Here is a 24632-nt window from a genome sequence, read left to right on the forward strand (position 1 = left end):
GCGGTTGAATGCTTTTGAATATATCGTGAAATTTTTTCCCCATCACATGCCCAACACTGATTAGGGTTGGGGTGTGCAGGCTCAGACCTGTTTGCCATAAAATTTTTTTATATCTCCTGATGCCGGGGGTGGTACAAAGCTTGGACCCCCCACCACCACACACAAACTCCTGCGATCTATCGGCATATATTAGCTCAACGCATCCGATGAAAAATTGTAGTGGGGGTGGGTGGTATATAAAACGTGAGCCTATTCCGATAGTCACTCCGTTCTCATCGTCTCTTAGCGTCGTGAACTGTTCTGACTGGTGAAAAAAAAAAAAACTCTGATTGAAACGCAATGGATCTGACAAAAGTTCACCATGTCAGCGGCCTGGCGAATCTGCCAACCAAGAAGATGTCGGAGCTCGAAATTGAGGAGGTGTATGACGTCACTGGGTTACGACTGGTCAAAACAAAATTTGGGGTACGTGTTCTGGCGACGATTGAAGGTGAATACAACGTCTTCTTACCACCGAGAATCGCGAGGGTTCTACAAGAAGATTCCGATCAGTTGGCTGAAATGTGTAACATAGCCGGGGAAAATCGCCTGCAAATGAAATATGAGAACCAAGGGGTGGGGAATTCAACAAGTTTGAATTTTCATGCAGTTATGTACCGTAAATGAACTATGCGATCCCCTCTACTTCTACAAAATTCATCCGCGAGGGGATAAAAGCGGGTGTGCTGGAAATAGAATAGTCAGTCTTCTACCTGCTGTCTAACGGTAAAATCGAGCGCAACATTCCCATTCCTCAACATGGCAATGATACTAGACGTGCAATGTTTTATAGGGCATAACATGAAGTTTGTACCCAAGGAAGTTGCAGTTATCAACGTAAACGGGTCGGGTCTGGATTACATCATTTTCAAGCCACCCTATGATTTGGCGAGCTTACCGCTTGAACGTAGAGCTACTATTGTCTGGTTGACACACAACCACCACGGAATATCATGGAATGCTGGCAACAAATCTCACGAGGATGTACCGAAGATTGTGAGAAAAATGGTGAGAAATGCGTGTTACGTATACGTCAAAGGGAAGGATAAGAAAGCATGGCTGACGGAGATCATCGATGGTACAACGAGGGTTATTAATATGGAAGATTTGCACATCACACCCCCTGCACTGGAAACATTGAGGCATATGGAAGCGGCACCCTGGCATGACTTGAACCATGGATACTTCCAATCGAATAACCTCCAGCAAGCAGCAGTGCCAGGCTCGATTTGGTATGATGACAACCCTGAATACATCCTGGCATAGAACTGCGCTTTTTAAAAATGTGCAGCGACTAAGGAGTTGGTACTTGAAGGAGTGTACCGGCTCCCTCGAGAAATTCTTCCGCCTGTACAAAGAATTAGACGGTTTAAGGGAAATGGTGTCTGAGGATATAGCTTTTCTACCAAAAGAATTCGTCTACACGTGTGCATCAAACACCATCAATGATGTGTGGGATACACTGTCTGAGAATATGAAAATGGATGCCAGTTGCCGCAGATGCCTCCTGCATTATACACCAAGAACCGATGGCGATATAGTGGATGGGCCGAATCCTCTAGTAAAAGACTGTCTGGAATACAACCGTCTGTCTAAAAAATGCTCGCAATATGCACAAAAATACCAGTAGAATTCATTACAATTATACATATTATATTTTACACATAGAATTAAAATGGAATATCCAATACAATTTTTCACCTATCTAGGAAATACAATTTATTACAATTATATACCAGTTTATACATAGAATTGAAAATGAAATTATTTACACATTCAAAAAAATAGAATTTGTTACAACTATGCATATATCTTTATAAGTTTTATCTGTTCTTTTCATGTAAATTTATCTCGTGGGAAAATGTGAAAATATTATTAATTTTATTTGCTGTAAAATACACGATAAATAATTGTAAATTTTATTCTTCAATATAATCCCCATTATCATATACATTTTATAAAGTACTCAAAAAAGTAGAAACTCGTTGAAGTCTTTGAGACGATTTAGAAAGCGCAAAGTATAGAAATTTCATTGCACAACACGTTAGATCACCGAAATAATCAGGTAACGGCTTACCCGACTGTAGGATTGCGCGAAAGGAGGAGCAAGATGTTGATTATAGCTACTGGGATGATCCAAATGAAATTGTAGATCATCTCCGACTACTTATGGCGTTGTAGGCTGTAGGCAATACCAACCATTCCAACGAAATAGTCTCCATTATTGAGGAGTTGCGCGAGGCTGTCAGTTTACCGTTCGGGACGTCCGGGGGCTACCAGGTTATCTGAAGCGCTCCAGGCTCGCTGCGGATCAGTTGAATGTGTCTTGGTGGACTTGGACCTGTGCAGAACAATTTACGCGAAAAGTCATCATCGGTGTGCCTAAAAATACACCCAAACGGAATAAAGCTTGATTAAAAATGCTACTGAACTTATGATTCATAGAATTATTTAAGTAGGGCAATTTTACCGAGTCTGCTCATCGTTTGCTCCACTATCCGGAGATTACGTTTACAAACAACAAACAAGTACAGAGGTGCTTTGATCTATGCAAAACACTCATTTCTTAATAAAATCCCTCGCAACAACTTTTCCCTATGAAATTACATTTGCTATTAATAAATAAGGAAAAATATATATTCTTCACGAAACGTGTTGATGGGACAATGATGCGTTTGAGATTCATCGATTCGTTTCGATTTATGGCTAGCAGCAGTGCTAAACTTTACTCATATTTGAATGATGCAGATAAACACATAACGCGTAAATTTTATAATAATCCCACACAGTTTAGTTTGATGACCCGCAAAGGTGTTTTTCCCTATGTCGATTGTTGTGTGAAACTCGATGAAACGCGATTACCTGCAAAGAAGCATTTCTACTCACACCTTTGCGATGCAGATATTTCAGACGCCGATTACGAACACGCTAAAAATGTTTGGGGGGAATTCCATTCAGAGTCATAGGGGGACTATTTATATTTATATTTAGAGACTGATGTTCTTTTTCTTGCCAATATTTTTCAAAATTTAATTTTCTCGTTTCGAAACGAAATAGTTTTCCAGAAAATTTTCTGGAAACTTTTTTTCGTTTTCTGAACTTTGTTTCATTTTCTGAAAACTTTTCGAGGTAAGCAAATTATTATTGTCACGTTTATTCTCCTTACACACACACGCACACGCAAATTACTATAAATTTTTTTTTATAGTAACGTGTATGACACATTTTATTTCCTGGAAAACTATTTTCGTGGTGAACGAATGAATATGAATAATTGCTGAATATATCAATAATCTCTCTATCTAATAAAAAAGTTTCAAACAAATGAACGTGGAAAAAGATTATAATAACAACAGTATACGCATGAAGTTGGCGGTGAGATGGGATCCCGAAAACGAAACAAAAAGCATCTAGCAAACCCCTTGACAGCTGTCATCGGCTGTTTATAACAGTCTTTGACAAATATCTTTATAGATATCTGTTTCTGACGCGCAAAAAATGAACATGCAAACGAAAATTATCAAGATGATTCCCGACGGGAATTGTCTTTTTCGCGCGTTGGCGTATTGTGTATACGGCACTCAAGATCGACACGCAGAGGCGAGACTGAGTATCGTTTCAAATATAGTGGATAATTGGTCTACATTCGCGGGTTTTATTACAGGTAATAAGTCAAACGGTGCTGTGATTAGGTCACCTGGTGATTACAAATCATATATGAATAAAAATGGAATATACGGGGGAGAAGCAGAATTAACTGCAGCTGCGGACATTTTTAAGATATGTTTAATCGTGTATCGCGGAGAACAAATTCATCCACACCGGATCGGATGACAAAATGAAATACAATTTTCGCTACTCTTTACCGGCGACGGAGACAGTGGACACTTTGATGTCTTGCAAAACCAAAATAAAATTCAGATAGTGAGTAATAAGTATGAAAAGTAAAAATCAAATAATAGTAAATCTAAATATATCAGCAAAGAGTCAAAAGGACAGCCAGGATTTACGATGACAGTGGAGAAAGGAGGAGTTTCAAGCAGCAGACAAGGCGATGAAGATGGTGGATGGTCGGAAGTATCACAAAAGAAAGAGGAAAATAAAATTGTAAGTGCGAAGAACCAAATAAGCCATAGAATAATATCCATCAAATATTCGTATAACCAGGTAAGAGGACGACCAGGATCGATGTTGACCACAAGAGAAAGAGGTGTTTTGCGGAATGAACAGCAACGGGAAGATCGAAATTTTTCATTAATCAATGAGATTCGCAGTCAACTTCGAACTAAATTTAAAGTGAAAAATGTTAAATAAATTTATTTGAAAAAACAAAGGATTGATATCAATTATTTTTACTTATAAACCAGACGCAGTAGACTCTATATCTCTATCCGTAGATATACGTAAAAAAATCTGAAAATAAGAACTATAGCAAAATAAGTCGCTGAATGCAATCGGGGTTGCATGGCATCGGGAGTTTTGTACATGTGAGTGGATTCGTTTACGAAAATAATCTGAGCAGATCTGCATAGGGAGCCAATGGCAATGTCGGGTTGATCGGAAACAACAGACTAGACAATACGTGAGGAAATAGTGAGGCGCGCGAAGCGCGCAGAGGCGAAGCCCCTAGTAAATAAATAATTGTTGAATATATGAATTCACATGGTATTCGCATTTGGAAACTTCGATCCGCCCAATATCGTATTGATGACGAAACGTCTCTGTTTCATAAAGGATCGTCCTAGGTGTCAAACGCAAATTTTGACAACGACTCTATGCCCTCAGTTCTATCCGACGGCTAGTTTTTTGTGGGCGTAGCGACAAGCCTCCCAAGGTATGGCGTCTGTTTGTCCAGGTATCAGTTGCATGTTACCGTCTTGCCAACTCGGTACCATTTTTTTCTGTACAATGGCGCTAACTTGGTGTTTTTCTTTTTTTTTTTTTGTTTTTTGTTACGTATTAGGCATTGCAGTATGAACCAACTCTTTCTAAGCCTACAGACGGTGCTTATAATCGTTAAACGTGATTGTGTTTAACGTTGAACTTTCGGCACCCCTTGGCACGTTTGCTCACTTTGATGCCGTTGATGTGTTTCGTTTTGTCCTCACCCGTGGTGGTAAATGTGTACAGTTGTACTTATATCCCGATGAACTCGGCCATAATTTTTCCGTTGTTCTCATCATTCATCAGACCCAGAGGTGTGAAATGCTCGGGACAAAGAGGTAAGTCTTTATGATCCTTGTGAAGCTCTATAGGATATTCTAAATCCACGTCCAGGATGTAACCGATCGGTGAATCGTCCGGGTGAGTTGATATATCGATGGGATTATGATCCTACTCGAACGAACCAATTTGTGAACGTGCACTCATAACCGCACCGTATAGATTGTTTACGTCAAAATACATGAGATACGATTCCACGTTACTAGGATCAAAATCTTTCCCCGTAAACCTATTATAGGCTCGAGCGTGTTGATTGGAACATTGTGCTATACCGCCTCGAATGCTCCTTTCAATGAATAACACCATTTCAGAATCGTCTAAAACTTGTAAATTTACTCTAGTATTTTTGAGCATTCCATCAAAAGCAATTCCCGGCGCTGTGTAGTAGTGCAACAGGTCTAAATCATATGTTTTGAAGCAGCTGGCTCGGAAATTTTGAAAAATATTGGCAAGAAAAAGAACATCAGTCTCTAAATATAAATATAAATAGTCCCCCTATGACTCTGAATGGAATTCCCCCCAAACATTTTTAGCGTGTTCGTAATCGGCGTCTGAAATATCTGCATCGCAAAGGTGTGAGTAGAAATGCTTCTTTGCAGGTAATCGCGTTTCATCGAGTTTCACACAACAATCGACATAGGGAAAAACACCTTTGCGGGTCATCAAACTAAACTGTGTGGGATTATTATAAAATTTACGCGTTATGTGTTTATCTGCATCATTCAAATATGAGTAAAGTTTAGCACTGCTGCTAGCCATAAATCGAAACGAATCGATGAATCTCAAACGCATCATTGTCCCATCAACACGTTTCGTGAAGAATATATATTTTTCCTTATTTATTAATAGCAAATGTAATTTCATAGGGAAAAGTTGTTGCGAGGGATTTTATTAAGAAATGAGTGTTTTGCATAGATCAAAGCACCTCTGTACTTGTTTGTTGTTTGTAAACGTAATCTCCGGATAGTGGAGCAAACGATGAGCAGACTCGGTAAAATTGCCCTACTTAAATAATTCTATGAATCATAAGTTCAGTAGCATTTTTAATCAAGCTTTATTCCGTTTGGGTGTATTTTTAGGCACACCGATGATGACTTTTCGCGTAAATTGTTCTGCACAGGTCCAAGTCCACCAAGACACATTCAACTGATCCGCAGCGAGCCTGGAGCGCTTCAGATAACCTGGTAGCCCCCGGACGTCCCGAACGGTAAACTGACAGCCTCGCGCAACTCCTCAATAATGGAGACTATTTCGTTGGAATGGTTGGTATTGCCTACAGCCTACAACGCCATAAGTAGTCGGAGATGATCTACAATTTCATTTGGATCATCCCAGTAGCTATAATCAACATCTTGCTCCTCCTTTCGCGCAATCCTACAGTCGGGTAAGCCGTTACCTGATTATTTCGGTGATCTAACGTGTTGTGCAATGAAATTTCTATACTTTGCGCTTTCTAAATCGTCTCAAAGACTTCAACGAGTTTCTACTTTTTTGAGTACTTTATAAAATGTATATGATAATGGGGATTATATTGAAGAATAAAATTTACAATTATTTATCGTGTATTTTACAGCAAATAAAATTAATAATATTTTCACATTTTCCCACGAGATAAATTTACATGAAAAGAACAGATAAAACTTATAAAGATATATGCATAGTTGTAACAAATTCTATTTTTTTGAATGTGTAAATAATTTCATTTTCAATTCTATGTATAAACTGGTATATAATTGTAATAAATTGTATTTCCTAGATAGGTGAAAAATTGTATTGGATATTCCATTTTAATTCTATGTGTAAAATATAATATGTATAATTGTAATGAATTCTACTGGTATTTTTGTGCATATTGCGAGCATTTTTTAGACAGACGGTTGTATTCCAGACAGTCTTTTACTAGAGGATTCGGCCCATCCACTATATCGCCATCGGTTCTTGGTGTATAATGCAGGAGGCATCTGCGGCAACTGGCATCCATTTTCATATTCTCAGACAGTGTATCCCACACATCATTGATGGTGTTTGATGCACACGTGTAGACGAATTCTTTTGGTAGAAAAGCTATATCCTCAGACACCATTTCCCTTAAACCGTCTAATTCTTTGTACAGGCGGAAGAATTTCTCGAGGGAGCCGGTACACTCCTTCAAGTACCAACTCCTTAGTCGCTGCACATTTTTAAAAAGCGCAGTTCTATGCCAGGATGTATTCAGGGTTGTCATCATACCAAATCGAGCCTGGCACTGCTGCTTGCTGGAGGTTATTCGATTGGAAGTATCCATGGTTCAAGTCATGCCAGGGTGCCGCTTCCATATGCCTCAATGTTTCCAGTGCAGGGGGTGTGATGTGCAAATCTTCCATATTAATAACCCTCGTTGTACCATCGATGATCTCCGTCAGCCATGCTTTCTTATCCTTCCCTTTGACGTATACGTAACACGCATTTCTCACCATTTTTCTCACAATCTTCGGTACATCCTCGTGAGATTTGTTGCCAGCATTCCATGATATTCCGTGGTGGTTGTGTGTCAACCAGACAATAGTAGCTCTACGTTCAAGCGGTAAGCTCGCCAAATCATAGGGTGGCTTGAAAATGATGTAATCCAGACCCGACCCGTTTACGTTGATAACTGCAACTTCCTTGGGTACAAACTTCATGTTATGCCCTATAAAACATTGCACGTCTAGTATCATTGCCATGTTGAGGAATGGGAATGTTGCGCTCGATTTTACCGTTAGACAGCAGGTAGAAGACTGACTATTCTATTTCCAGCACACCCGCTTTTATCCCCTCGCGGATGAATTTTGTAGAAGTAGAGGGGATCGCATAGTTCATTTACGGTACATAACTGCATGAAAATTCAAACTTGTTGAATTCCCCACCCCTTGGTTCTCATATTTCATTTGCAGGCGATTTTCCCCGGCTATGTTACACATTTCAGCCAACTGATCGGAATCTTCTTGTAGAACCCTCGCGATTCTCGGTGGTAAGAAGACGTTGTATTCACCTTCAATCGTCGCCAGAACACGTACCCCAAATTTTGTTTTGACCAGTCGTAACCCAGTGACGTCATACACCTCCTCAATTTCGAGCTCCGACATCTTCTTGGTTGGCAGATTCGCCAGGCCGCTGACATGGTGAACTTTTGTCAGATCCATTGCGTTTCAATCAGAGTTTTTTTTTTTTTCACCAGTCAGAACAGTTCACGACGCTAAGAGACGATGAGAACGGAGTGACTATCGGAATAGGCTCACGTTTTATATACCACCCACCCCCACTACAATTTTTCATCGGATGCGTTGAGCTAATATATGCCGATAGATCGCAGGAGTTTGTGTGTGGTGGTGGGGGGTCCAAGCTTTGTACCACCCCCGGCATCAGGAGATATAAAAAAATTTTATGGCAAACAGGTCTGAGCCTGCACACCCCAACCCTAATCAGTGTTGGGCATGTGATGGGGAAAAAATTTCACGATATATTCAAAAGCATTCAACCGCTATTTTGAAAGGTTTTATTTCATTCCCCACTTCCATCTCCGCCCAATGAAAACACCCTATTCCACAGGTCTTGATCTGTATTTCGCGAGAAAAATTTTTTTGCAATCTATTACTGACCGTAGTAGCGTAGTGCGTAGCGTGCGAGACTACGGAACGAGAGGACCTGCGTTCAAATCCTCAGCTTGTCAAGGAGGACCTGAGCGGCGGTTCGCAAAAATTGTAAGACGGGTCACACCGTTCAGGCGGTGAGTTGGTGGGTTGGGGTTTGAACTCGGTCGGGCTACACCTGGGCAAGGTTTTCTGCATTTTCCCCCCTTTTCCCCCTGGTGCGAATGCGGGTGTTTCTATTGAACACCTTAAGACAGCTGCTGACGCATAATGATGGTCACTAATCCGTCTCTTCCCTTGCCCCGCACAGGTCTACATAGACCTCTGGGGACATACTTCAACGGGTATGGCGGGAACTGACAGTAAAAAATAAAATAAAATAAACAAATATTCAAAGCATCCAATCGTTATTTTTTCAAACGTTCACCCAACCACATGATAACTAAAAAAGTTAGCATCTTGCAGCGCGCATTGGAAACATCACGCAGAGTCGATCGATTGAATATCGATTGATCGATAATGCGACAAACCTGCGGCAACACCCGGTAACACCAACTGTCGGTAAGATCAGACATAATAATTGCGAGGGTAAAATGTCTGCCGTCTGACAGTAAAAAATTTGAATTGTCTGCTCATCCGACGGTGAAAAAATCAAAATGGCTGCGCATCTGACTAAACAATAATCAAAGTGGCCGCTCATCTGACTAAGCAAAAATGAAAATGGCTGCTCATCTGACTAAGCAAATGATTCATTGTCAAACTTTGTGTCGGTAAAATCGAGCTAAAGTACAGGTGGCGCCGTTTATGTTAACAGCCTGTAACAATATCGGGGGTAAGGCTCACCGTCGCGGTGGTAACATACCGACTGTCGGTAAGGTAGGAATCGGGGCTAATCTGCCGATACGTCGCCATTTTCGGATCAGTACTGTCACATCTATACCACTCGCGGAAATGCAAAACGTTGAATCTCATACAAATCACTTATAAGAACCTTATACCGCATTAATATTCATTGTCAGATTTGTGGGACATCGATGTTCAGAAGTGAATACTATTTGAGACTTACTCGATAGTAGTAAACGTCATACTTGAGAATATCACAATGAATGTCGGTTGTATTATAGGTTGGCCGAGGTACAAGACTTTTCCGTCACTCATTTCGTGTCCAAAAACTCTCGTCAAAGATCAGCGGGTGTTTTCAAACGTTTCTCCAAGATCACGACTCCTTTACGGAATTAGCTCTCTTCCTTGCCGACAAAATACTCGTTTACTCCACCTATTTCCTCTGCGATAGGCCGAAAGTTTTTTTTGACCAGGAAATTTCATAGTCGAAGGAACAGATAATAATCTGAAAGAGCTGGATCAAATTAATGGGGAATATGAATTGCCATCTGTCATCGGTTCCTATTTAGAGTAATTTAATACGAATGAGTTGTAATACACTCAACGTTATGGCAAATGAACAAAAATATAACCGAATGCTATACAATATAATAACATAGCTGTTAAATGTTTTGTTACTCAACATTTACTGATAGTTGATCATCCATATCTCATCTTGATAAATATGAACTGAAAAACTAAAATTATCACGTAGATCAGTTTTTTCAAATCTTTTATCATAAAACTCGATTTTTTTTCTGTTTCAGGTTTATGACTAATGTCTGGGCAATGTTTGCTGTTGTATTTCTTGCAATCTATACTGCCAATTTGGCAGCATTCATGATCACCCGAGAAGAGTTTCACGAGTTTACTGGCGTCGATGATCACCGACTAGCGAAACCATTTTCACATAAACCAATGTTCAAGTTTGGGACCATTTCCTGGAGCCATACAGATAGCACAATATCCAAATACTTTAGAGAAATGCATACTTATATGAAAGCCTTCAACAAGACTACCGTGTCTGAAGGAATCGAAGCTGTGATCAGTGGGTAAGTAAACTGACTTTTGTAATAAAATTATTCAGTAATACGATATCATATTTTTTGATGACTGACACGCCTAACGGATTGATTATCATGTAGTCTGGTACACCTTTACGGAAAAAATCCCCAATTTTACCCCCAAAATAACCTCCAAAATAACTCATAACCCCTAGGGGATAAATTCGTACCCCTTAATTCAGGGTTAACCTCGAAGTCGAAGATTTACTCCTAAGTCGAGGTTTTACTCCCAAGTTGAGGGTTTACTTTTAAGTTGAGGGTTTACTTTTAAGTTGAGGGTCTACTCAGAAGTCAAGAGTTTACTCCCAAGTTAAGGGTTTACTGTCAAGTCGAAGTTCTACTCCCAAGTCGAGAGTTTACTCCCAAGTTGAGGGCCTACCTCTTAAGTGAGGGTTAACCCTCAAGTCAAGGGTTTACCTCCAAGTTGAGGGTGAACCTCCCAATCGAGGTTTTACTGTGAAAGAATTCTCGAGTCAAGAGCTTATCATATCATTTTATTGGGATTATAGATGTAACGGTATTACAAAAAGGCATTACACACCATTAGTAAATACAATAGAATTTGACTAATCAAGAAGTTGTCTGGTTATTTCTCATTATATTATAAATGCATTTGTATTGTGACGTGGATTTTTTTTGCACCTCGGTCACTCGGAGGAAATGACCGAGAACTCACCGCGTGCACAATAATTCGGCTAATAAAACAATATCAGGAAATTTGTTGGGCGCCTGGCGTGATCAACACGCCTCGAAATCGGTAATGCGATATACCGCGACCATATACTCGGTAGCTTAGTACCGTGGAGAGGGGAGGGGTGATTTTTGGGTAGAGAGAGATACGAAACACGTACGCCAACACGTTATTTTACGAAGCGACGATAAAATCGACAGATATATTTTCTTCCGATGATAATACTATCAAAAAAATATACAAAAAAAAATAATAACTATCCAAACGTCGCTCACTGCGACTCAAAATACCAACGAGAAATAATAATTCGTGATTCGCTATTCACGACTCCTACTCAACTACTTAGATCTAACAAACAAAAGAAAAGAAGAGAATATAACAGAAAAAAAGAAAGAAAATTAAATGACTCAATCTAAACGACTTCGTATGCCTACTCGCGCTAGTCGCTGTCTGAAAAATAAACAATAACTCAAACTACGGACAGAATTTGACTCGACGCGCTAGCCGCGATCGTTACTAACCCTAAAAAATTCGTTAAGCCTACGGGCGCTAATCGCCACTTTACTAATACACAATAATTCAATACTTAAACAAAAGAGAATGTGACTCGACGCGCTATTCGCATCCCCAGCCGTTATTTCTAATGGCGCCGGTGACCACGGGGATCGCCTGGCTGTTATCTGAACGCATCCAAACTCGACTTTCTTCGCGACGTCTGAACGCAGTTCGAGAGGGCGAACGCTCCCCCTTTGACGACTCGCGACCTACACGCGAAGTTACACTTTATCGTACTTAACTCGATGTGACCCTGGGTAATGGAATTTGGTTACCCTCAAATGGCAGTTGTCTGGCAAACCCGTGACGCTATTCGACCAGCTCGGGCACTTGGAACCGGCTCTACGTTATCCCGCGCAACTCAGGCTACGGTCACAAAACGAAAGAATCGGCAAACGAATTTCGAGGATTTTTTGATACGCAAATTACGCACGGCTATCCTCTCTCGAACCAGCCCTCACTTAATTACTCTCGAAATTTGATCGCAAGAATATCAGCAACGCTTACCACTCCACATCCAGCTCACAAAAGGACCGACTCCCTCGTGACGGTTACCGGCTATCGTCCTCGCAACACAACGATTTCCTTAACAGACTCGAAACGAGCTCACAACTCGACTAATGACAGGTACCTCTGCCTTGCCTAATCGCCAGAACAAGAGTGATCTCTCATGGCCGATCGGCCGCAGCGCCGATCTGGTCACGCTAATCCTTTGTGACGTCATCACCCTGAGAATGCGCAACCATCGATCTGTCATCGATTGCGGAGATTGCGCAACTTGACGCGCACCTGTCGTCGCTACGCGGCGCAGAACTTAACGCTAGATCGCGATGTTGTCTTCCTCGCAGCTCTACGGTGTCCTGGGGTTGAGCGGGGTGGTGCTCCCTCGTCGCTAGCTGGTCTCTCGCGGTTGCCTTGGTCAGGTGTAGGCTGGGTGAGCGGGGAGGCTGCGGCGCGCCGGCCGCCAGCGGGAATCGCGTCCGCCTTGGATTTCCGCGCTGCAGGGATCTGCGTTGTCTCCCCCACCGCAGCCTCGGTATCCGTCCCGCACGATCTCCGTGATGTCGCCTTGCCTCTAAATATGCACGGCGTCGGAGTTGGTTGCTGACTCGTGGCCGGAGTACTCAAAAAAAAAGAAAACAAAAGCCTGCAATATCTTATTCATAATCCTCTATTACGTCCCTGTCGAAGCTCGGATGCGTGACTCTATTTCTGGCGCTCTTTACTATTATCGTGACTCGATCCCCGAAACCCTTATCCCGGGATTCCGCCCAAGGTTCAGGGAGCGCCTTGTAACGGGCATGTCTGTCCGAAATTCCACGTTACAGTATATTCATTTTTGTCATTGAATGCCACGAAAATTATATATTAACATTAATAAATTCTTGTATATCTATACGAAATCGCGTTCAATACAGAAAAAGATTATGTATCCCCATGCAGAAAAATAATCGTAAATAAAATTTAATGCACGTATGTATAATTCATATAGCCATGAAGAATTATCTATACACAATGCATTCCATTCATCATTATATTATAATGAAGATACATGCCTACATGTACAATGCACATACACTATATGAAAATATATGAAATATTTAGATTCGATAATTTTCAGATAATTTCCAAGCACTATCATATAAAAAATCACTGGGAAAATCGAAGAGGGTCAATGTTTTTGATTTACCAAGTTGACGTGGGAATCCCCATACATGGTGTAGTTTATGATTTCCAATTTCAACCCTGAAAAAACTAAATAGTATTCCTTTGGAGCGTTGCATAATGGCATGCAGGGTGAGTAAAATGCAATATCAATAGTGATCCTCATACTTTATCATGCGATGGCTCAATTCCAGCGAGCTGGTCGAAAGTTGACTTTACATTGAATCATTGGTTTTGCTATAAATAATATATGGATAGATCATTTCAGATGTTATTGAAAATAATAGAACTTCAACGAATATCATAAGAATTACCTTGGAAATTTCACGGGTTATGTTACCCTGCAATGGAATCAAGGGTTCACCACCAATCTTTCACATATTATATTTTTGCGTTGACACCTAAATTTTAGAGAATACCCTCAAGAAGAGTTAGGTGTATCCCTTGGGGTTGCAGGGGACAATCCCCGCAATGTTGATAGGCAACCCTCACATTCACCATTAGTTAAATTTTAGGGATATAAATTATCCTCATCGTTGAACGTGTACCTTCAACGTCTAGGGTTCACCTTCATGTCTTGAGGATTGAACCCTCAATTGTTAGGAATTAACCTTCATCGTTAAGGGTTTACCTTCAACCTTGGAGGTGTACCTTCAACGTTGAGGCTTCACCTTCAACGTCGAGGGTGCACCTTCAACTCTTGGGGATGGACCTTCAATTTTTGAGGGTTAATCTTCAACTGTTGGAGATAAACCCTTCATCAATGATGGTTTACCTTCAATTTTTGGGGCTAAACCCCTAAATTTAGGGGCTCATCCTCAACTATCAGGGTGAATCCTTAAATTTTGAGGCTTACCCCTGAAAGTTGAGGGTTTTTTTTCCGTGAGGGCAGTGTTATAAAATGAAGCCGATGTACAAAGACATTGGTATTCATCAAACCTGAGATAGACAGTTCTCCGGCCACAGGTCGTTTGAAAGCGGGCTAATCCGGAAGGTCCGGCACTTCTGGTTTTTTTTGGACAACGTGCTCCTTGAGCGGTAATAGGAATTTTTCTTTTTTTTTCTTTAATCGAATACCGAGCTATTCTATATTGCGCGCCGAATTTTGAAGATTGAAGGTGTTTTGAAAAATTCTTTTCCTGACGAAGCGATGATAAGTTTTTGGAAAGAAAATTAATTTTGGGCAGTGAAAAAAATCAGTAAACTGGTATCGATCAGTAGAAAATTGGAAAAAATCGCACTTTTGTCAATAGCGCCTTTGTAAAAATCAATTTAGCGCAGTTCATGATATCAGAAAATTGGTATCTATCAGTAAAATATTGAGAAAAATCAGCCTTTAATTGGAAGCGCTTCTGATAAAAGGGCGATTTTTTTAAAATTTTCGACGAATCTGTTGCATTCTTGAAAAAACGCTGCGGGAGTTCTTTGATTCGCTTGAATGCTGCTTGATTCAGATTTAGATTCGATTCACAAGCTTCACGATGTCCATGCGTGCGAACTCTAGTGTTCGGTTCATTCGGGTTTCTCGTTCAGCTCGTCACTATCTGAGAATTCGTCTGTTTTGGGTCGTGCCAACTATCACTATGTGTGATAAAAATAATTCTCTTCACATAACATTGCGATTTCATATACGTTTTTGTTAACACATAACAAGTTCTTCTCGATCAATTCTTAGTGCCAGGGTTTAACAAGTTAAGGTTGTTTTACTACGACTGCAATAGCAATACTTGAGTTCGTAGCTTCCAAATCCAGGAGTTGGTGCATTTTAGCTTATTTGCTCTGCACGTAAATTTAGACTTTGTTGTAAGTTATAGCTCAATTCATTATTCTTCGATGTTGAAGTACGTTCTGAAGTCTAGAACGATTCTTTATTGTCTAATGTCTGATTGTGTTCTTTACTCTTCGATGTTAATTTGCCTTCTGCTTTCGAGATTTCTGAAAAGATGGAAGTAGGAGTTTGAAAAGGCGCTATTGATTGGTGAGCTAGGTTCTCAGGTAAATCAGCGCAAGATGATTAGTTTATGCAGGGACAATCGGTGGTTGCTGACAAGATCTCTTGTCTATTCGAGTTACCAGGAATAGAGGATGTTTCAAAACGATTATGAATTTTCTATCTCACGCTCTTTGTGTTTCGGTTTTGAATTTTATCTTATTTGTCTTATTGTGTCGTAAGTCTATTATATTATTCCAAATCTGAGATTACAAATCCTGTATGTAGGCTAATGTTGAATTTTTTGCTGCGCAAACTAGGAAATATATATACCCTACTTATCATTGCGTAACTTCGAGTTGAGTTTTGCTTAATAACGTATAGTATGATGCACAAGAATCATGGATGCAGTCGCCAGTGATGTTGTACACTATTAGGCCAAGTGATACAAGTTATTTTCGTGACAAAAATACTGATAGAATTCCGACTATGCCGTCACACGAAAGATAGTCTGTAGTTGTATTTTGTCATTTTTCCAACTTGGAACTATGGGTTTTTTTTAACAACAATTATATATTTTGAAGTTAGTGACCGTTGAAGGTTAAACTGATGGGTCATTTTCGTCGAGTAACGGTCAATTGAAAAGACATTTTTGTTGGGCAATATTTTATTGCGACGTTTCGATCGGACTGCATCTTCAGGCTACTACAAACAAGATGAAAAAAGAAAAAAAAAAAGAATTTTTCTAGACAATTGTTTTAGTTCTTAGGCGTTATTATATACTTATAAAACTAGTTATAATTTGTAATGATATGAGAACACATGCGTTTTTAAACATGTGTCTGCACCGATATTAAAGGTTCTGTGGAAACTGATGTGCACAATTGTTAATGTGATATAAAATACAAAAATACAAGGTGAGATTTACAGAAAAATTATTTACAAGAAAAGGATCAAGTAGTATCAATTAGATGATAAGAAATTAAATTTACAGTACAGTGACATTCCGGAAACGTGGTGTTGACGCTTGGCCGGTTAGGGATTAAGTGAGGATACATTGATTTATATTGATTAACGATGATCGCCATCATTTCTATCGATAGTCGAAATGTGGAATGTCAATTTAGGATGGATACAACTTGAGTGTGAAGCAGGATTTATGAATATCGAATGATATTATATAAGTGACTGAGATTCTGGATATGCGTTCGTTTATTAACAATAATATTGCTGATTTTACTGATATGAACCATCTCTTTTATGCAACGCTGATACCAGTTTGGTTCTGTTGTTAGTACATTTGTATTGCTGAAATCAAAAATATGTCCTAAGTTTAAACTGTGAGAGACTAGTGTTCAACTATCAAGGTCATGATTTATAAACAGTTGTGATTGACATGTTCTTCATTCGTGTACAAGACAGGCGCTGGCGGATAAATATTTTTTGCACAATTCCGATTTAAATTTTCTAATGCGCATTCTTTCAGAGTGTCTCGTTGGACAAGCAATAATCCGATTTCAATTTTCCAAACAGATTTTGAAAGCAGAAGTATACTACCGCCAAAAGCATGTTCTTATTTTGCGTTGAATTGCAGCGAAATAGGTGAAAAGTACTTGTAAACATGACTGAAAACGAAAAGCGCGCGAAAGTGGTTGAGAAGTGACGTTTCACCACGTCTGCCGTTCTACCCCCACTACTCAACCGCTTTCACGCATTTTCCATATTCAGTAATTTTTGCAAGCATTTTTACCTATTTCGCAACATTTTAACGCAAAATGAGAATACACATTTTGTAGTACTATACTTTTACTTTCAAAGTCTGTTTGAAAATTGAAATCGGACAATTCGTCACCCAAGGAGACACTGAAAGATATTGCATTAAAAAATTCGAATCGCAATTGTACAAAAACTATTTATTCGATAGCAGTTACCTTATGCACAAATACAGAGCATATTAATTACTACTATTACCCGGAAAGCCTGCACTACAGCTTAAAAAATGATGGAGTTATGAATTTTTTGGAAAATGCATTTTTTTAGGCTTTACTCCGGTACAAATTGTTGGTTTCATTTAGGTGTAATGGTGTATGTAAAAAAACTTATAGCTCTTCTATACAAGGATGGTATATCGAACCTAAACTGTTGATGTTTGTATTACGCTCTTATATGTCCAGAGTGGCAGGTATGAATCAATACCCAATTCTTGTTCAGCACCTCGGTTCATCAGTCTTGTTTAATACTTCATAGAAGGAAGACGGAATACAAAATTATATATGAAACCTAAAATTAATTAACCCATTTCCTATCGGTTATTGGTCCGAGAATAGGCCCTATAAATATCTATGAACTATGTAACAACAAAAAGTGATACGACTGTAATACTTGTGTAGTAATTTAGTGTGGAATATATGTGCAAGAAGTTGGCAAGCCGATTTTGACTTTTGACAAAAATTTATCATTGTGCTGACACGTGCTACGTTTGTGCTATATTTTCAAAATTCTCAAAACGGAGCGTTGACAGTCAAAAACCCGTTTTTTAGTCCAGCATGACCATTTTATTTTTTCAAAAAGTGAACCGTGTGCCGGAATGTGCTAGGTTTGTGCTGCAATGTGCCGCAAAAAGCATTCAGTCATCTCGAAAAACACGGCCACCAGTCCCCAAAAACGATTTGAAAGGAAAAAAAATCATGACAAATGCGATTAATTCGGTTCAAATAACGTTATTACAATTCTACTAATTTTGCTGACATGTGCCACGCTTGTGCTACGTTATGCCGCAAATTATGAGACCCGATTTCTAATGACAGAGCGTTGACCTTCAATAAACCGTTTTTTGGTCAACCTCGGTCATTTTGTTTTTTTGAAAAAGTAAATCTTGTGTCAGAATTTGCTAGGTTTGTGCTACAATATGCCGCAAAAAGTATTCAATTATCTCAAAAAACACGGACGTTAGCCCCCCAAGAACGGTTTGTAAGGGGAAAAAAAATCATAAAAAATGTCATTAATTTGGATCTAATGTTCTATCTTCTCGAAGAAAGAAGGCTGAATAATTCAGGGCAATTGAGTGAATGATGTCTTGTGCTTATCGTCTGGGTGCATGGTAATTTGGTGAAATTCTGAGGCTATATCAAAAATCGAAAAATATTTAGCTCCACCGAGTTGGTCGAGGATGTCTGATATTAAGGGTAAGTGGGTAAGCGTCTCCAATTGTTTTTTCATCTAGCTTTCTGTAATCAATAACTAATCACCATCGTTTATTCCCTTTTGAGTCTTCCTTTTTTGGCACAATCCATAGCGGTGAATTATAAGCCGAATTTGACGAATCTATTACATTTATTTTCAATTAATCTGTAATTTTTTTTTCTATTTCTGGTTTCTGAAAAGGAAGGACGGTGTATACATGTATTAGTAGCTTGCAGGGGTTCTCCGAGGACGTGAAAAAGGTTAGCGTATTCATTGATCAGATGAAAATAACTGCTTTACGTTCTTCTGAGTTTAAGTGGTCGATTCGCATTAAGTTGAGTACCTCATTAGCACGGTTTACCCTCGTGTCCGAGTGATCGTGTGCTCTAAAGTGTCATCTTTCGAAGAATTGTTGACTTCGTCTACGCTTGTATTGAAGGGATACAAAGGAATTACGGGGACTTCCACTTCTACATCTACATCCAAGGTGTTAATCACGTATAAATAAGATATTCCATTATTGAAAGATATAAATTCAAACAATCGGTGATTTCGAAAAATTAACGACGGAGCCTGGTGTCATGCGAATATTACGCAACGATTATATATATATTTATACGTTTATTCAAACAGAGAATTGCGTTATAATTGATAACAACAATGGTGAGTGCGGGCGTTAACGTTATATTAAATTTATGTATAAGCAAAATTAGGCGTGCGTTACGCCGGGAAGCAGTATTGAGACTGCTCACACGGCCTCTCGCCGGGCTCGGCGACAGTGCATATAAAGTGCATATAATCGCGTAATTTGAGCACTGCTGCCGATAAGGAAGCCAAGCGCGCAAAGCGGGCTACGCTGCACGATGAATTTCGTACTCATTTAAATGATTCCCTGCATGTCCCTACGAGAGGATATAAAACTGTTACATTTTATGACAAATGTTCCAGCTCTATCAAATCCCCCGACGAAGACAAAGGCGCGTCTCTGCGGCTTCTGATTTCTCGTAGGATTCTTTCGTTACGTTTAGCCTGTTCCTCAATCTTGCGTTTTAATTTCCTTCGTTCTACTACTTCCAAAGCAGAGGGATTCTTTTGGCAACAATATCCGGTGAACGCCGAAATATGGGTGGGTATATTAAATTTCCACAGCAAGAGTAGAATAGACAAGACGGATATCGTTCCAGAAATGGCAGCTATTGATGGGATCCCTATACCCTTGAAGTTAGCCCATGTATTGTTGATCCGAAGGGTCGCTTCGTTATTCGCGAGGACACTCTCAAGGTCTAAAATGGCTTGTCCTTGATCCTTGAGGGTATCCAAGTTAATCACGTGATGCAATACAATTTCCCGGCCTGTTACAAATTTGTTTAGCGGATAAATGGTATCTGCATGTATTTCTGTTAATTGAGAAGTCATATGTTCTACGATTAATTTGACTCGCGTTTTCAAAGTTTGAAGTTCGCAGCTCTGATTCGTGGTTATCAGAGATAGCTGGGTGATTTGAATAATAAAAGTCTGCATTGAAGCGCATGTTATGGTTACCTCAATTGGCTTCGAAGGTAAGATTATTTGCGATCCCTGCGTTCTTATATAAGCAATATCGGTGAATATCCCACATCACGGTAATCACCAATGAAATAATCGGTTATCTGTTTCAATTGAGAAAATGTGAGTTCTCTTATAAAATTCTTACGTACTAATTTCAAAGCATATGTTGGGCTAAGCGTTACATAAGTGTGATTTATTCTTACGGGTACCGGGGTATTCTGAATTATTACCCAAGGTTCCTTTTCTAAGTAAGGCACTGTGAGTATATAGATAAGTTTGCCTTTATCTGTGGTTATAGTTAAATCACTTATTTTAATAAACTTCGCGTAATTTTCTCCTTAATAGGTATTAGTGTCTTTTTGTCATTGGCGTCGAAAGCTTGAAGAGCTGTCATAAGCTTCTTTGGAGTGAAAAGGGTGTTATCGATGATACCATGCCTTCCTAATTGCACGGCAGTCATTACCAGATCGATTAGTCGCTGCAGTTCCTTAATTTCAAATAAACTTAGAGTCATAGCTTCCATGTATTTCTGATAAGCAAGCGTTTCGTTACCTTTTATTTTTAATGATTCTAATTGTCCCCATACAGTTTCCAAAGAGTGTTTAAGTTTAAGCTGATTTGTATTCAAGATATTAATTTGAACTTGATTGCTGTGCAAGGACTTTGTTATAACAAGATTTAGAGTGTCCGTTACATTTTTTAGTGAGGCTAGATTCCCATTAATCATTTCCAAATCATCCGCGTCAGCAGTTGCATAGATTGATTTTTGGATTATTCCTAATATGTTAAACATTCCTCTTTTCGGTCTGATGTTTGACGTGAGATAAGATTTCCTTAAGGGATACATTTCATTTGCCAGGCCCGTCAGAAGGACATGTTTTCCAAATACCGCCTCAATTTCGCGCGAGGCTTCGTAAGTAACATCGCTCGACGCGAGCGCTTTCGGAGTACTTGTTTTGGTTCCGTGAGATTGAGATTCCCTTAATTTAGAGGGGCGGCGCGTCATTTGAAGAATAGGCGCACCCAAGTCTAAAATGACTTCCAAAATATTCTTGTGTGACGAGGCACGGGCAAATTCTAAATCTAAAGCGTCCAAGGCGGACTGGGCGAGGGTCGCTGACCAGGATTCCAATGGTCCAGATAGGTATCCCGTATCGTCTGGAGGCCTCCGAGTTTGTTGTGGATGTCGAGTAATGGTTTGGTGAACCCACTTGCGTCAATGGATTGGAATATCTTCCATCTTTCCTGGTACATGTATACTTTGCCCACTTCCTCCTGGAGTAAAGTCCCATTGATAACTGAGACATCGAAGTAGGCCAGGGATAGACTGCTACACCTATAACAAAAGAAACTAAGACTCTATTCCGTGGAGATCCAATCGTTACCCTCAACCCGTTTTAGTTCAATTCTAGGGATTGGATCGTTTTCCCTTGGTCCGGTGTCGTATTCGTAGTACGGTTTGGTATTATTCAGATGGGTCTTCCAATAAGATGCTGTGGAATCATCCGCGGTTTTCTTGTAAGTGATATTTCCTTTTTGTTCGTTGATCTCGACGACGACGAATGGTCCATTCCAAATCCTTTCCAAGGCGTTCTGTCGCGTATGGTTCTTGATCATTACTTTATCTCCCACTTGATATGAAGGAGTTTGTCGTCGTGTTCCTCGGTCCACTTGTTTTTGGTTTTTCTCTCTGGATTTGGTAAGCCAGACCAGAGCTTTCTCGAACCGTTCCTCCCATTTTCGTATCCACAACATTTTCTTACTAAACACGGTTTCCAATCGGTTTCCGCGGAAACCGTCAGGATTGTTGGCTTCATGACAGAACATAAGGTTGTGAGGCGTTTCACCTGTTGATTGATGAACGGAAGTGTTATAGGCACGTGCCATTTCTGTTAAAACCTTCTCCCAAGTGTGTACTCTCTCTTTGCAGGCAGTTCGAATATAGTCTTTCAAGACACTATGCATCCGTTCTATAGAGCCGTTCGACTGCGGGTGATATGCAGTCGTGGTGATATGTTTGATATTATAGTGTTCGAGAAAGGAATCGGTCAGCTCGTTACAAAACTCCTTTCCCATGTCCGTCAGGATTACTTTGGGGCACCCGAAGTTACCTATCCAGTACTCTGATAGAGCCTTGATAACTTCTGTCGCGGTTTTGTTCGTAAGTGGGGCACATTTAATGAATTTAGTCATTGAATCCTGCATCGTGAGGATATATCGGTGTTCATTCTTAGATTCGACCAGAGGTCCGACGATATCTATTGAAATTTGATCATTAGGTTTTTCAGCGAAGGTTTCGAAAAGAATAGCGGGTGATTTCATTTGTATCCTTTCCTTTTTATACATCTGACACGTGGGGCATGCCTGGATAAAGGAATTGATATCATTCTCCATACGTGACCATACGGCCGTTTCTTTTACTCGGTCAATTGTTTTTGCTAGGCCGAAGTGTCCATTGATGTCGTTGTGAGCGCTGGCCATGATTTCTTTCTGTTGCTGTTTGTTAGGCACATCCTTTCCTGTCAAGCAAAATGATATGTCTGCACCTAAGTCCTGACGTATCCTCTTGAGATCTTCCATGATCGAATTGGTTTCTTCTTTGGTGGTTTTCTTAGGGTCAATCCAGAAGTATATCTTTTCGTACCTTTTCGGATGAATGTAGTTTCTGAGTTTCTCACGTCTATCAGTCTGATTCTTTGGTATAATCAGGGTGTTGTCAGAGGCATCCTTTTCTTCAGGAGTAATCTTCACCCATTTGCCGTCCTCCCCTTTTCGATTTCGGTTGGGAACGAGTTTGATGTGAGATTTTGTTCTGCCTGTTGTGAGTGACAATCTCTCGATGTCAATGTGGCGTGCGGCAATGTGGTGGACCCACTTGGGATTCCTATCAATGGGTGTGCTTTCGTATAGTCCCTTTTCCAATTCGGTGAGTTTTCCGAAGATCTCTTCCTTTGTGCGAAAGACTCTAGATAACTCATCCGCTACTACGTTACTTTTTCCCGAAACATGTTCTATCAGGAATGAGTATTCCTCCAATCTTAGTCTCCAACGCAGCAGACGTTGACTGGGGTCTACGCAATTTTTCAGCCATACGAGTGCACGATGATCGGTGCGGATGACGAAGGGTTTATCTGGTGTATTGAGCAAATATCCTCTTAGTCTCTTGACGGCCCATACAACAGCAAGCATCTCCTTCTCCGTCGTGCTGTAATTCCTTTCCGCATCATTCAGGGTTCGAGATAAGAAATATATGGGGTGGCCGTCTTGAGATAGTACCGCTCCAATTCCATCGTTTGACGCGTCGGTGGTTACGACGTATTGTTTAGCTGGGTCTGATCTCACAAGTATCGGTGGTGTGACCAACTTTTCTTTCAGGGTTTCGAAGGCTTCTTGGCAGGCTGCTGACCAATCCCATGTGGTGTCCTTTCTTGTTAACCTTGTTAATGGTTTCGCTAACATTGAATAGTTTTGTATAAACTTTTGGTAATACCCCGTCAAACCAAGGAAGGATCGAATCGTCTTAACGTTGACCGGAACGGGTGATTGTTGTATCGCTTTGGTCTTTTCCGGATCTGGTTTGCTCCCTTCGTCAGTGATGACATATCCGAGGTATCTCACTTCAGTTTTCATGAAGGCGCACTTCTCTGGCTGGAGTTTCAGGTTACATTGTCTTAAACGCTGAAATACGGTTCTTACATTTCGATGGTGTTCTTCCTCCGTTTCACCAAAAATTATTACGTCATCAATGTAGACGCAACAGATCTTCTGATCCAATCCTCTCAGCGCATCGTTCATCATGCGTTGGAAGGTCGCAGGAGCGTTCTGTAATCCGAAAGGCAGTCGTCGGTATTCGAAATGCCCGTCGGGGGTTGAGAAAATTTCTTGGAGTCAGCAGCCATGTTGATCTGGTGGAAACCTGCGACCATGTCGACAGTAGTAAAGAACTCGGCCCTTCCCATGTGATCAAGTAAATTCTCGATTATTGGTATCGGATTAGAATCCTGAACGGTAAGTTCATTAATCTTCCTGAAATCGATCACAAATCTATACTTGGGCTTTCTGTTGGGGCCCGGTTTTTTGGGTACAACCCAAACTGGCGAGTTGTATGGCGACTCGGATTCCGTTATTATTCCTTGTTTCAATATTTTCTCTACTCCCTCTTTTACAATCTGCTGGTGCAGCTGTGGAGCACGGAAACTTTTCACATTTACAATGCGTTGAGGATCTGACAGCTCGATGCGATG

At 40.2% G+C, this 24632-nt stretch overlaps 1 protein-coding gene across 1 annotated transcript in view; it reads left to right on the plus strand.

The window, feature by feature from the left end:
* The window catches only part of LOC124300690 (glutamate receptor ionotropic, NMDA 2B), a 1918249-nt gene that overhangs the window by 1219856 nt on the left and 673761 nt on the right, over positions 1-24632 (plus strand). The window contains exon 13 of the mRNA XM_046755014.1: positions 10520-10804. Within this exon, the coding sequence (XP_046610970.1) occupies positions 10520-10804 (285 nt within the window). The remainder of the gene's footprint in view (positions 1-10519; positions 10805-24632) is intronic.

This window comes from Neodiprion virginianus, chromosome 3 (assembly GCF_021901495.1).
Source record: "Neodiprion virginianus isolate iyNeoVirg1 chromosome 3, iyNeoVirg1.1, whole genome shotgun sequence".
Taxonomy (NCBI): domain Eukaryota; kingdom Metazoa; phylum Arthropoda; class Insecta; order Hymenoptera; family Diprionidae; genus Neodiprion; species Neodiprion virginianus.